Source organism: Liolophura sinensis, chromosome 8 (assembly GCF_032854445.1).
Source record: "Liolophura sinensis isolate JHLJ2023 chromosome 8, CUHK_Ljap_v2, whole genome shotgun sequence".
Taxonomy (NCBI): domain Eukaryota; kingdom Metazoa; phylum Mollusca; class Polyplacophora; order Chitonida; family Chitonidae; genus Liolophura; species Liolophura sinensis.
Genome location: NC_088302.1, coordinates 19,231,750 through 19,244,573, shown reverse-complemented (window position 1 = coordinate 19,244,573; position 12,824 = coordinate 19,231,750). Strand labels below are relative to the sequence as shown.

At 43.1% G+C, this 12,824-nt stretch overlaps 1 protein-coding gene across 1 annotated transcript; it reads right to left on the bottom strand.

Moving 5' to 3' along the window:
* Nucleotides 1-2,821: 2,821 nt before the first annotated feature.
* Nucleotides 2,822-4,513, bottom strand: LOC135473277 (uncharacterized). The gene is made up of 2 exons (XM_064753125.1): nt 4,467-4,513; nt 2,822-3,662 (listed from the first exon to the last, which is right to left on the bottom strand). The coding sequence occupies exons 1-2, from the start codon at nt 4,511-4,513 to the stop codon at nt 2,822-2,824; spliced, it is 888 nt and encodes a 295-aa protein (XP_064609195.1).
* Between the last annotated feature and the right edge of the window lie 8,311 nt (nt 4,514-12,824).

The following is a 12,824-nucleotide window of genomic DNA, read 5'->3' as shown; positions in this document are numbered from 1 at the left end:
CACTCATAGTCGTTCGTAGTCAATGATAGTAATAAAGATGTGTAAAAGCATCTCCACCTAAATGTCAACTTCGTAAACATTTGAATCTACGTGTAAATTATTAAACGTGTACATGTTTATTTCTGATGGATATTAAACCGCGTATGGCATCGTAGTCGGGCGCTTAGCGCACAAGCACATCTCTATAACTCAGGAGCCTCTCAGCAATGCGGTCGCTGTGAGTTCAAGTCCAGCTCATGTTGGCTTCCTCTCCAGCCATACTTGGGAAAGTCAGCAACCTGCGGATGGTCGTGGGTTTCTCCCAGGCTCTGGTCGGTTTACTTCCACCATAATGCTAACCGCCGTCGTGTAAGTGAAATAACATCGAGTATGGCGTAAAATTCTAATCAAAAAGTAAAAATAAATAGTTGCATGTATGTTCTGCTTGAATCACTAACTCGAAATTTATTTGGGGCCTCCGTGGCTCAGTTGGTTAGCGCGCTAGCGCAGCGTAATGACCCAGGAGTCTCTCACCAATGCGGTCGATGTGAGTTCAAGTCCAGCTCATGCTGGCTTCCTCTCCGGCCGTATGTGGGAAGGTCTTCCAGCAACCTGCGGATGGTCGTGGGTTTCCCCCGGGCTCTGCCCGGTTTCCGCCCACCATAATGCTGGCCGCCGTCGTATGAGTGAAATATTCTTGAGTACGGCGTAAAACACCAATCAATCAATCAATCGAAATTTATTTCCGTGTTACGCGTCTCCGGCAGTCACTTAAAACACGCCTATGCTTGGAAACACGTTCACCTTATCTTGTGACGCTAACCCAGGACGGAAATGATACTGTTCCAAAACTATCCTTCAACAGATCTTACTGCAGGCGTGCCCTGCAGGACGGAAAGTTTCTCAATTTTCGTCCTTATCCACGTTTTTTTTCTTTGCCATCAAAGCGCATCATATCATCCAAGTTTTCATCAAAGGATTTACGTTTTTGTTATGAAATTCTGTCTGAAGGTCTCAAGACAGTGTAGACTCGGAAGGGTTTTGGGCGATGCTACGAAATATTCGTGTGTCCAGAACGCTTTTTCTTTGTTCTAATAGGCTTCCCACATAGCGAAATTGTCACTGGAATAAAATATTCATTTCCCTTGCGATCTGGCTTTCTTTTTCCAAGGCTAATGCTATTTGAAAGGCAGAGTGTTAGCAAAGGTCCTCGTCTGCTTCTAATTCTGTAAAATAAAAGGGAGTGTTATATCATATGCGATTCGGCGAAGGGTTTCAATCTGATGTTGGAAGGCTGCGTAAATTGGAAGTGAGTGTTCTGCTAAAATATTCATACTTTATGTGGTGTATTCCTATTGACTGGGACAGCATTTCCGATTGTGCATTAGGACAAATATCTGCAAATGCTTCAGGGCTCCTTGGCCTATATATAAGACTGGCTAGAATCGATGGGAAACGCTGACGTAGGCGAAGATCTATGGCTTTTTAAATCGCTCATCTTGCTGGGAAAGTTAATTTTCTAAGCTCTTAGCGGGGTACCCTCTTCGGGATATCATGTGCCCAGGGTGCACTGTAGTGTTTAAACACTGCTATTTTGCCGTGCTCTTCCCGCTGGTCGAGCGACCCAAGAATTCTGTCCGGAAAGTTTAATCAAATGTTTTATCCAATGCAATGGGTAAGAACGACCATCCCAGCAAGACTGGTCAACTCAGACACATTTTTCATCTTGGTCAGTTATTAAATTAAGAAATCAGTTTAGTTGTTGATGTGCTTAAATGCACCTCCACAACCCACAAGTCATAAACCTAATCGAGTTTCTCCAGTCTTTTATTTCTGTATTTATAGAGAGGAATAACAAAAATTGCGGAACATAATTAAATCAGTGATAATAACAATAGAAAACAGACCAATCATCTTTTTTTCTATGAACTGAAGATATTATCGCAGAAGTTAATTAATTAAAGCACCAGTGCTCTGGGGGCCAGTTTTATTTACAGTAAGTTATGATCACGTTGCAACTTGAAAATACGATAGAGTAAACAAACGTGTCACTTGTACAGGCGATCACAACTTAAACAGTAATCAGACGTTGTAACACTGTATAGTTTTTCTTTGTTTTTTTTTTCTCTTTACATTTCTGGGATTTTTTTATGGGCTTTGGGGTTTTTTTTGTATTAGGTTCCCTACTAAAATTGACTCTGAATGTCACATATTTCTGGATGTCAATTAGGCCCGTCACTCAGCCAGCATATAATTCCCTGGGCTGTGTGACAGAGCGGCTGATAACACGCATTGCATTATCCATCATATGGCGTGCATACCACTATTATTCCAATCAATTAGCCAATTAAACCGCAGTCATAACAGGAGATGTACATCGGGGCCGACAGGCGGTCACATCACGCTGACTACGCGACGCCGCATTCAGCATGAACCGTCATTGTATAGCAGGCAAGTCCCTACATGGAAAAATGGGTACTGGATACGCCTCCAAGATAGACCACAAACCTATACGAACATGTGTTGTTTGTACTCCACTCTTTTACCTCCGTTTTTTTTTAGCAAAAAGCTGCGTTGTTTTTTTTAATCGGCCAGGCTGTATCCGTCTGATCACATAGTTGTCTCTACTCACCCGGCTCTCTGTCTGCTAGTCTGTCTGTTGTCTCTCTCTGTCCTCCTCTTGCTTGATTACGTATTCATATAGCCCACTGTTTCTTCCTTGTCCTTTGAGGTGAGTGGTTATATTTTACATGTGGCTGTACATCTGAATACATTTGTAAAAAAATATATCTCCACAACAAATATGCCTGTATACTTGTCTGAATGTGCGTCCATTGTCTCGTTATTTTAAGTGGGGGCTGCATACTTTTCGATGCTGGCGCCTCTGTGTCCATGTGACTATTTTCTCATAAATTTTTGTGTCTTTTGTCTTGTTCCTCTGTGAGTCGGTGGTCGTTTCCTTCTCTGTCTGCTCTCTTGTTCTTCTCTGTGTTTGCTCTCTTGTCTTTCTCTGTGTCTGCCCTCTTGTCCCCTCCAGTGTCTGTTGACGTTTCTTTCTCTGTGTCTGCTCTCTTGTCCTTCTCTGTGTCTGCTCTCTTGTCCCGTCAAGTGTCTGTTGACGTTTCCCTATCTGTGTCTGCTCTCTTGTCCTTCTCTGTATCTGCTCTCTTGTCCCGTCAAGTGTCTGTTGTCGTGTCACTATCTGTGTCTGCTCTCTTGTCCTTCTCTGTGTCTGCTCTCTTGCACTTCCCGTGTCGTCGTTTCCCTCCCTGTGTCTGCTCTCTTGTCCTTCTCTGTGCCTGCTCTCTTGCCCCTTCAAGTGTCTGTTGTCGTTTCCATCTCTGTGTCTGCTCTCTTGTCCTTCCCTGTGCCTGCTCTCTTGTACTTCTCTATTAGTGCTCTCTTGTCCTTCTCTGTGTCTGCTCTCTTGTCCTTTCAAGTGTCTGTTGTCGTTTCCCGCTCTGTGTCTGCTCTCTTGTCCCTTCAATTGTCTGTTGTCGTTTCCCTCTCTGTGTCTGCTCTCTTGTCCTTCTCTGTGTCTGTTCTCTTGTTCCGTCAAGTGTCTGTTGTCGTTTCCCTCTCTGTGTCTGCCCTCTTGTCCCTTCCAGTGTCCGTTGTCGTTTCCATCTCTGTGTCTGCTCTCTTGTCCTTCCCTGTGTCTGCTCTCTTGTCCCGTCAAGTGTCTGTTGTCGTGTCCCTATCTGTGTCTGCTCTCTTGTCCTTCTCTGTGTCTGCTCTCTTGCACTTCCCGTGTCGTCGTTTCCCTCCCTGTCTGCTCTTTTGTCCTTCTCTGTGCCTGCTCTCTTGCCCCTTCAAGTGTCTGTTGTCGTGTCCCTATCTGTGTCTGCTCTCTTGTCCTTCTCTGTGTCTGCTCTCTTGCACTTCCCGTGTCGTCGTTTCCCTCCCTGTGTCTGCTCTCTTGTACTTCCCTGTGCCTGCTCTCTTGTACTTTTCTGTTAGTGCTCTCTTGTCCTTCTCTGTTAGTGCTCTCTTGTCCTTTCAAGTGTCTGTTGTCGTTTCCCGCTCTGTGTCTGCCCTCTTGTCCCTCTTGTCAAGTGTCTGTTGTCGTTTCCCTCTCTGTGTCTGCTCTCTTTAACCTTCTCTGTGTCTGCTCTCTTGTCCCTTTCAGTGTCTGTTGACGTTTCCCTCTCTGTGTCTGCTGTCTTGTCCTTCTCTGTGTCTGCTCTTCGTCCTTTCAAGTGTCTGTTGTCGTTTCCCTCTCTGTGTCTGCTCTCTTGTCCTTCTCTGTGTCTGCTCTCTTGTCCCTTCCAGTGTCTGTTGTCGTTCCCCTCTCTGTGTCTACTTTCTTGTCCCTTCCAGTGTCTGTTGACGTTTCCCCTCTGCATCTGTTGTCTTGTTCCTGTCTGTGAATGTTGGCTGGCCCAATCTAACTGTTATGTTCTCCCCCTCTGTGTCTGTTGTTTTGTCACTGTATGCCTGTTATCTGTGTCTATTCATCTATGTGAATGTTGGCTTGTCCTGTGTACCTGATTCTGAGCTTTTTCCCATTCTGTGTCTGTTGCTTTTTTTCCATTGTGCTTCTCTTTTGTTCCCACGTGTCTGTTCTCTAGTGTCCCCTTATGTCTGGTCTGTTGTGTCCCCCTGGGTCTGATCTCTTGTGTTATTCTGTGCCTGTTCTCCTTTGGCCTCTGTGTTCGTTCTCTTGTACCCCCTGTGTCTGTTCTCGTGTCTCCATGTGTCTTCTCTTGTGTCCCCTTGTGTCTGTTCTCTTGTGCACCCCCACCCCTCTTGTTGGTAATTCTTGTCCCTCTTAGTCTGTTGTCAGTACGTGTCTTTTAACTTGTCACTCTTTGTGCCTGTTTTCTGATCCGTATGACTTATACCTGTGTGCCCGCTGTCTTGTTTGTGTCGTCTTGTCCTTCTGTGTGCCAGTTGGCTTGTCCCTCTGTGTGCCAGTTGTCTTGTCCCTCTGTGTGCCAGTTGCCTTGTCCCTCTGTGTGCTCGTTGTCTCGTCTGTCTGTGTGCCAGTTGTCTTGTCCGTGTGTGTGCCAGTTGTTGTGTGCGTCTATGTGCCAGGTGTCTTGTCCCTCGGCGTGTCAGGTGTCTTGTCCTTCTCTGTGCCGGTTGTCTTGTCCCACATTGTGCCAGTTGTCTTATCCCTGTGTGTGCCAGTTATCGTGTGCGTCGTTTCCAGCTCTGTGTCTGCCCCCTTGTCCTTTTCTGTGTCTGCTCTCTTGTCCCTTCCAGTGTCTGTTGTCGTTTCCATCTCTGTGTCTGCTCTCTTGTCCTTCCCTGTGCCTGCTCTCTTGTACTTCCCTGTGCCTGCTCTCTTGTCCTTCTCTGTTAGTGCTCTCTTGTCCTTCTCTGTGTCTGCTCTCTTGTCCCTTCAAGTGTCTGTTGTCGTTTCCCGTTCTGTGTCTGTTCTCTTGTACCTTCAATTGTCTATTGCCGTTTCCCTCTCTGTGTCTGCTCTCTTGTCCTTCTCTGTGTCTGCTGTCTTGTCCCTAGTTGTCGTGTGCTTCTATGTGCCAGTTGTCTTGTCTCTGTGTGAGCCAGTTTTCTTATCCCTCTCTGTGCCAGTTGTCTTGTCCCTCTGTGTGCCAGTTGCCTTGTCCCATATTGAACTAGTTGTCTTAACCCTGTGTGTGCCAGTTGCCGTGTGCGTATCTGTGTCAGTTGTTGTGTGAGTCTATGTTCCATGCATGTAGTTCCACAGAACATATTATCAGCGCGAGCATAAAATGGTGCCATCTTTAAGGATAAGTTATCTTTATGTTGTTACTGGGAGTCGGTGGAGTTTGACGTAACACTGTTGTACATTAATCTAGAGCGTGCATGTTTGCAGATTTCAATGATATTAATCTTACAATTCCGTTAACTATGCACGTTGTTTTGAGTTGCTGGGTTTGAACACGCGACCTCATCAGTCAAGAAAATAGTGATCTGAACTGAAGTTGAACAAACTGGACCCTAACAATTTTAGCCCACAGGTCCATGGAAAGAATAGAGAGTGCATGCATCGCACGAGGGAATGGGGAAGAACAGTATGAAGTCACAAGGGTTCTGCCCTGGGCGGCAACCTAGTCGTGCCACAAGAAATTACCCCACTCTCAGAAGAATTTGACGCTAATGGAGGGACGGGGAACTTGTGCCCCAGAAGCCAGCTGCCTGCGGGGTACATGAGGAGACACGGTAATGAGACACGATGTGACAGCGGGAATCAACCTGTCGTTAGCGAGGCTATGAACTCAGAAAGGCAGAAAAATACACCGTGGGCCGAAAAGTGAACATGCGCATCACGGTTAAAGAATATTAAATTAGGTTTCTTGGGAAAGAACAGCATTTTTTCTGTTATTCGCAACGAAGACGTGACATATGATTGACATAAATGGTCGTGCCATTATAGTATTTTAATTCAGCAAATACAAACCTTCCTGACAAATGATCTCGTTATGAAATTTTAATCAGATTGATATGTTACCTTTCAGAAGTTACAGATATTCAATGGTGAGTCTTGTCTAAATAACCAGTCAGTTACACCATATAATAACTCCCTCTCCCACTAAAATAGAATCTTTGTTAACTTTATCTCTGGATCTGATTACTCTTACTATACACGTTGCACCCCGTGGCCTTTCCACTCCCCCTTTGTTGAAAGTTTGATTAATGAACAAACCTACTAGTTGATTTGAAATAAGAAAGATTGAATCTTTGTATGTGACAAAAGCTCTCACTCATTCACTGGGGACTGGTTATGCCAGAGCAGTCACATATACGCTCAGCCTGATCTATCAATTTGTGGTACATAGACTCTATTATATCTTAACTGGAAAACTGTTTCCGCACACTGCATCACGCAATAACGAGGACGCTGACCCCACTAAAATCATTTTGACTTAATTCAAAATATAAAATCTCATTTAAGCGCAGTCTTTGAACCTTAGGAGTTCGTCACGTCAGGGACATGTTTCGCTAAGACGAAGCCCTTCCAATTTCATCTTTTCCAGCCATAAACTACATGTTATATTGACCTTTAAATCTTCATCTTAAGTAAAAACTTTGAAAAATCGGCCATAAATTTTCCATCAAACTGTCCGAGCAATAAAGTATCAGTGGTCTGATAGGGACATTTTTAAGTTCTTATCTCCTACATGTCAAACTTAAACGTTCCGTATTGACGATGTAAATACAAAGATTGTCAGTATACCAAAAGAAGTTTCCCATGAGACATAAATTTATACAATGCTGACTGGGCTAAGGTCATTGAATTTTTATGTGGCCAGAATGGCTAATCGAGTACCTTCACGAAATCCTCCGTTCCCCAGTGGTTTATAGAGACTGATTGTCTTTCCGGTAAAGTCGTGCTGCCTTCCTCACTCTCTGACCATAGTTAGCTATCCACTCCCTGGGTATATCGCTGACCACTGTCGCATTGGTTTACCTCTGCACGTTACAGTCTGGCCGCCTAGTAGTTTCCTGCTCCATCTCTTGGACAGAGAACACTAATCAGCCTCTTGCTATGATCTTATTGCTGCTCACCCACATTCTCCGTTGTGTGCAGATCAGCACCAGTTTTCACATTTGGAATTCTTACATCACTATTCCTTTGTTCAGGATTCCTAATTACCTTCCTGCGAATTCCCATGTAACATATTCTAAAACGATCAGTATCACTTGATAAACCTTGTATACCTTCTTATAGATTCTAGAAGATATTGAAAACGGAAGAATAGAAAACGGAATAGGCCGTCGTCAGGTAGATACTAGACCAAAGGTTCATAACATAGCCATGAATACATATATACTAAATAATCCACAGTTCAGGAAATAATGGTGATTTTATTTTATTTATTTGTTTGATTGGTGTTTCACGCCGTAATCAGCAATATTTCATTTGCGCTACGGTGGCCAAAACTATGATGGTACACGGAGCCCGCTTGAAACCCACAACCATCCGTTGCATGCTAGCGATATATTTTGATGCCCGCTCCATACCATCGAAGTATAAGACAATTAGTGGGACAAGAAAAGACAACAAATAACGTAACCTTAGTTACCTCGGAAGGAGGGTGGAAACAGATCAGTTTGTTATGACGTGCTTAGTAAACGTTATAGAATCATGTGGATAACATTCTATTATGTCTAAATATCGAAACAATGGTGAACGCCATGTTAGACTTCTAATGTTATCTTTTCTTTTAAGAGGACTGTATTATTATTAATCCAACGACAAACTTACTTCAACACATTCAATACAAACTGAATTTTCAGGTGCAACCTTAGTATGTACGTTTGAAATCCACATTGTGGACATCCACAGAAACCTTTCAGCTCAGAGATAGCAAAAGGGCTTTCAATCGTATTCTTGCTAGAGCGTCCACTTGGTGCGGTGTTTGATCCAGGGGTCGATCCTGGGGGCCGAGTCACAAATAAGTCCTTAAAAGAGAAAGTTGTAGTTTCCTTGTTTGGCGTTCAGCGTTAAGGGCTGGTTGACAGCTATCAGTATAATAGCAGCACTAGATAAAAGAGCGGTGGAAATCTGCCCTGCAAGAAGGGAGGCACATTACATGAAATCTACGGGATTCTATGACTGACAAATTGCCTAAGCACGACGTTAAAACCCTAAGCACCCACTCATTCACTCACTCGTATTCTTACAGAATGGGAAACCCTTTGCCCGCGCCTTTGGGGGATCCCGGTCCAAGCTGAATAGACCATTGTTCAGCACATGCCTTTTCAGGGTATATGCATACAGCGGAGGATTTTCCCTCTGCTAGCTCTGGGACACTTGACATTCCGAAAAGGGATTTGCTCTTTTGTATTGTCGCCTATGCAACTATTTGTGTAAATCCAGGCAAATTATCAATCATATTATAATCTCTACCAGGAATCTAATTAAGTCCGTGAACCCTGACATGTACTGTGTATATTTTTTCTTATGGCCGGCTATGTTACTTAGGACAACGAACAAATCGAATCAGCCAGCGATCTTGTGTTGATAAATCCTCGTACAATTGCAAGTTGTCATTGACCATTTGACATGTAGTATCTGTTACAATAATACTTGTAGCCATACATAGGACTGAATCAAGAGTCGAGCTCATAATGCTTAGCGATCGATAGTCTAATTGTTTGTAACAGATATGACATTTTTATTCAAAACCACGAACACTTATTGCTCACTCCAACGCTATTGTACCAACGAGAATTCCCAGGCCGGCTGGCTACTGCTGTTAAATGGGCATCTGCCTCTGAGAGAATGAATTGGCTGAGGCATCTAATTGAATGTTTTCCTTGAGAAATAGCTGTCATATTGCCGGCTCGGCTGTCATCATGATTATGACAGTCTGATGACCCGCTATTCATTGGTATCAGCCCCATCACAGATACTGCCCGCTTCTTGCAATTTACTGTGAGCTCTGCCTCCATGAGGTTAGGAGACTTTGTCTCTTCCTCGCTGACCGTTTTCCATGCAGCAAGTACAGGAAAGACACTGTCCGCCCACAACTGCCCCCATAAACCGTAAATCACTCTAGGTTTGCCATCCGGAAATGAATGTGACAATAAAATTATGTGATAAAGCCTTGAGCGTTGCTGAATCAGAGAGTTCTTCCTTTGTAACATTAGGTTGTGCTTTTGAAATCAACATTGTGGACATGCGGAGAAATATTTCAGCACGTGCATAATGGGGTACCCATACCCGTGTAATTGCGACGAGAATCAAGCTGAATTGATCATTGTTGGTCTTGCAGTAACCTGCGGATGGTCATGGGGCTTCCACAGGTTTCTGCCGAATTCCTCTCACATATTGTTAGCCGCCGTCGTATAACTGAAATAATCTTTTTAGTTCGGCGTACAACTCCAATCGAATAAATAAATAAACAAAAAATAAAATTGACCATCGTTCTCTTGTAACAAACAAGTGCTTAATAACCAGTTAGTCCCAAAAACGTCGTCGCAAATGTAGTAATAAATAGACTACACAGTTCTGGTCTTATTTCCTTTTCCTAAGAAGGGTTCTTCGTTGAACCCGACTGTTATAACAGCAGTTCTTAAGCGAAACGTTTTTTTTTCAGAAGATTCTAGTCTTCAGGACATTAAAACCTTGTCAAATTGTCAAATCAGCAGAACAAAAACGTGTCATGATCCAAATTGCCCATACTTTTCTCTTTCTATGCGTTGTTTGCTGGTTTCCTGTCGCCAACGCAAAGGGTCCTTGGTTAATAAAGCAACGATGCGTGTACAAAGAGAACAAAGCAAGAGTTGTGCACTGATATGCATGCATCATACATGGATGACACTGACATAATCAACGGCTGAACATGAATTTACCTGACAAATATATGCAATGGTTTATTCACTTGATCAATAATACCCTGTTACAAATGAAAACAAACCAAATTTATACCAGATTAACTCAAATACTTAGACCACATTCCATAAAACCATTCCTCTTTGACCAAGCCAATTCTGGTTGGTAATAAAAATGCTCCATAGCTGCAAAGCGTGCCGTCATTGCCATATATACGCTGGCGCTGAATGGCTGTAAAACCAGCATTAAACATAATGCACAACCGGCAATAGGAAGGAACTTCCAGCTCCGGCATACACAGTTAACTGTTCCGGGTCAACTTACGACAATCCAGCTCAAATGCCATGAAATGGCCGTATCGCCTGTAATGGTAGCAGACAGTTGCATATTTGCCTTGTTCAATAACTACTCTTTGCATTAGACCGAGGCTTGTCCTAGGAGAGACGTGTTGTTTTAAGAGCATCCCAGTAGACCTGACTTGATGGACAGATCAATGGTTGCACAGACAACTCATGAAATATAATGCAGCCGAATGGCACATGAGGACGTCCCAGGGGACGGGCGAGTAACCTATTCGACTTGGCTATCGCGTGGAGCAGAGGTTTCCAGCGAACAGTTAACCATCCACGCTGGTTTGACACCAACTAATTCGAAGCTCTTCTTTGTATGCAGCTCTTCATTTCCACGGCTATTGAGGAAAATTCGAATGTTATTCATGGCTCTTATAAAAACGTTTTATTGAAATTGAGGTATTCAAGTTATCCTTCCATGGCGAGGTCAAACCGTCACGACAACTGCGTGTAGAAATGCATAAAACCTTAGTTGTTGTCATGCTAAGGTGCATACTTCTATCTACCTGCTCAAAACTGGTGTTAAAAGTAACTTGACCGTTGTTCAAACCACAGGGTCCATGTACAGAGCATTTTTGTAAAAGAGGCTACATCATTTTTCAGTAAACACAACAAGATAATTTTTGCTCCATTTGAAACATTCAGCTAACTCCAAAGCGAAGGTGGAGGGGCAAAGGTCATGGCGGGGTGGTCAAGAGGGTTATCTTTCAAATCTCCACTTCTCGACAGCTGTTGACAGCTATAGTTTCAGTGGATCTTCTGTGAAATCACACTTTCTGTGGTTTGGTGGCGTGTCGTCATTGCAAAAACTCGGTAGAATTCTACTGACTCTTAGTTAATAGACTCATACTTGTTACTACAACGAAAACATTGAATATGGTCAACCAGTGTCTAAGTGGTGTAATACCACTAGGCGTTGGATGGCATCTCCATGAAAGGCATACAGGCGATTTCAACTGAAGCGAGAATGAGTTACTTATGTCGACTAACTCACTGAAAATGGCTATGGTGCTCATGAAACCTACTCACCACTGCTTCTCTTTGCCCGCCATTTTGTTTTTACATCATTTACTGCTCGAATTCTCTGGAACTGGTCATGTGACTATTTACCTAGTCTGTTGATTTTGCTTCCGATTACTGCTATTGAACTGCTTGTGACCACTTAGAGAACTGGGAGTATATTGGGAATCCGAATATGCAAGCGTTGGAAACTTGAACATGTCAATGATGTTGACGTTCCGTAATCTTTGTTAATGTTACTCATAGTCTTGTGAAGAGGAATAAAGCTGGATCTGAATCAAGGAAGGTGTGTATTTTATGGAGGATGACGTATGGTCAAAAAATTGCATCAGCGGCAAAACTCACATATTTACTTTATCTTCTTATGTTATATGGGATATCATCATAGCTATTATTCGTTGGCAATTGCACTTCGAGATAGCCTCACGCAGGCCTCATGCCACTTAAAGGCAAGAGTGGACAACCGCTCTAATTGCAACGCCGGAATTAGGACTATAACTGTCACTTAACTGACTTTGCTGTCACTAGAGTTGGAGCAGTGTGGTTTGATGAGATAATACTCGACGTCGTACACCAGCCAGTGGTCTGCGCTTTCCATTCTCCGTTGGGCAAGGCTATCTGTATTAACACTATAGGCAGCACCCACATGTATGTACTTGGTGAGGCTTTGCCGGTATTAGAAATGCATGTTTCTAATATTATAGCCAGTATTTTTATTTATTTATTTATCTGTTTTGATGATTTTCGTTTAATGCCGTCACTACAAACCAGAGATAAGAGTATGGTGGGTGGAAGGAAATTGGATGATGGTCAATGACGGTAGGTTTAGCTCATTATATCTCGCGATATGCTGTTATTGGTTCAGGCGATGAGCGCATAAAACTGATGTTTTTCTTTTCTTGGCTTTGGGAGAACAACGGAAGTATGGCCGGTTTCCCATGAATGTCTTGTTTGGTTCTTCCGAGAAAGTATACTGGTTATCTTCGAGTAACTGCGGGTACGTAGAGTGTTCATTACGTTAGAGAGAAATACGACAAGAACACTTTGTACAGCATGATTTTATATTACTGAATGTTTTTTGTCGCACATACTGGTTATGCAAATGAAAACTCTCATGTCATTCCCTCACTCTAGGAAGCACTAAAGGGGCAATAAAAAGAAGAAATAAAGTGAACAAAACACCAAAAAATGCTGAATATTAT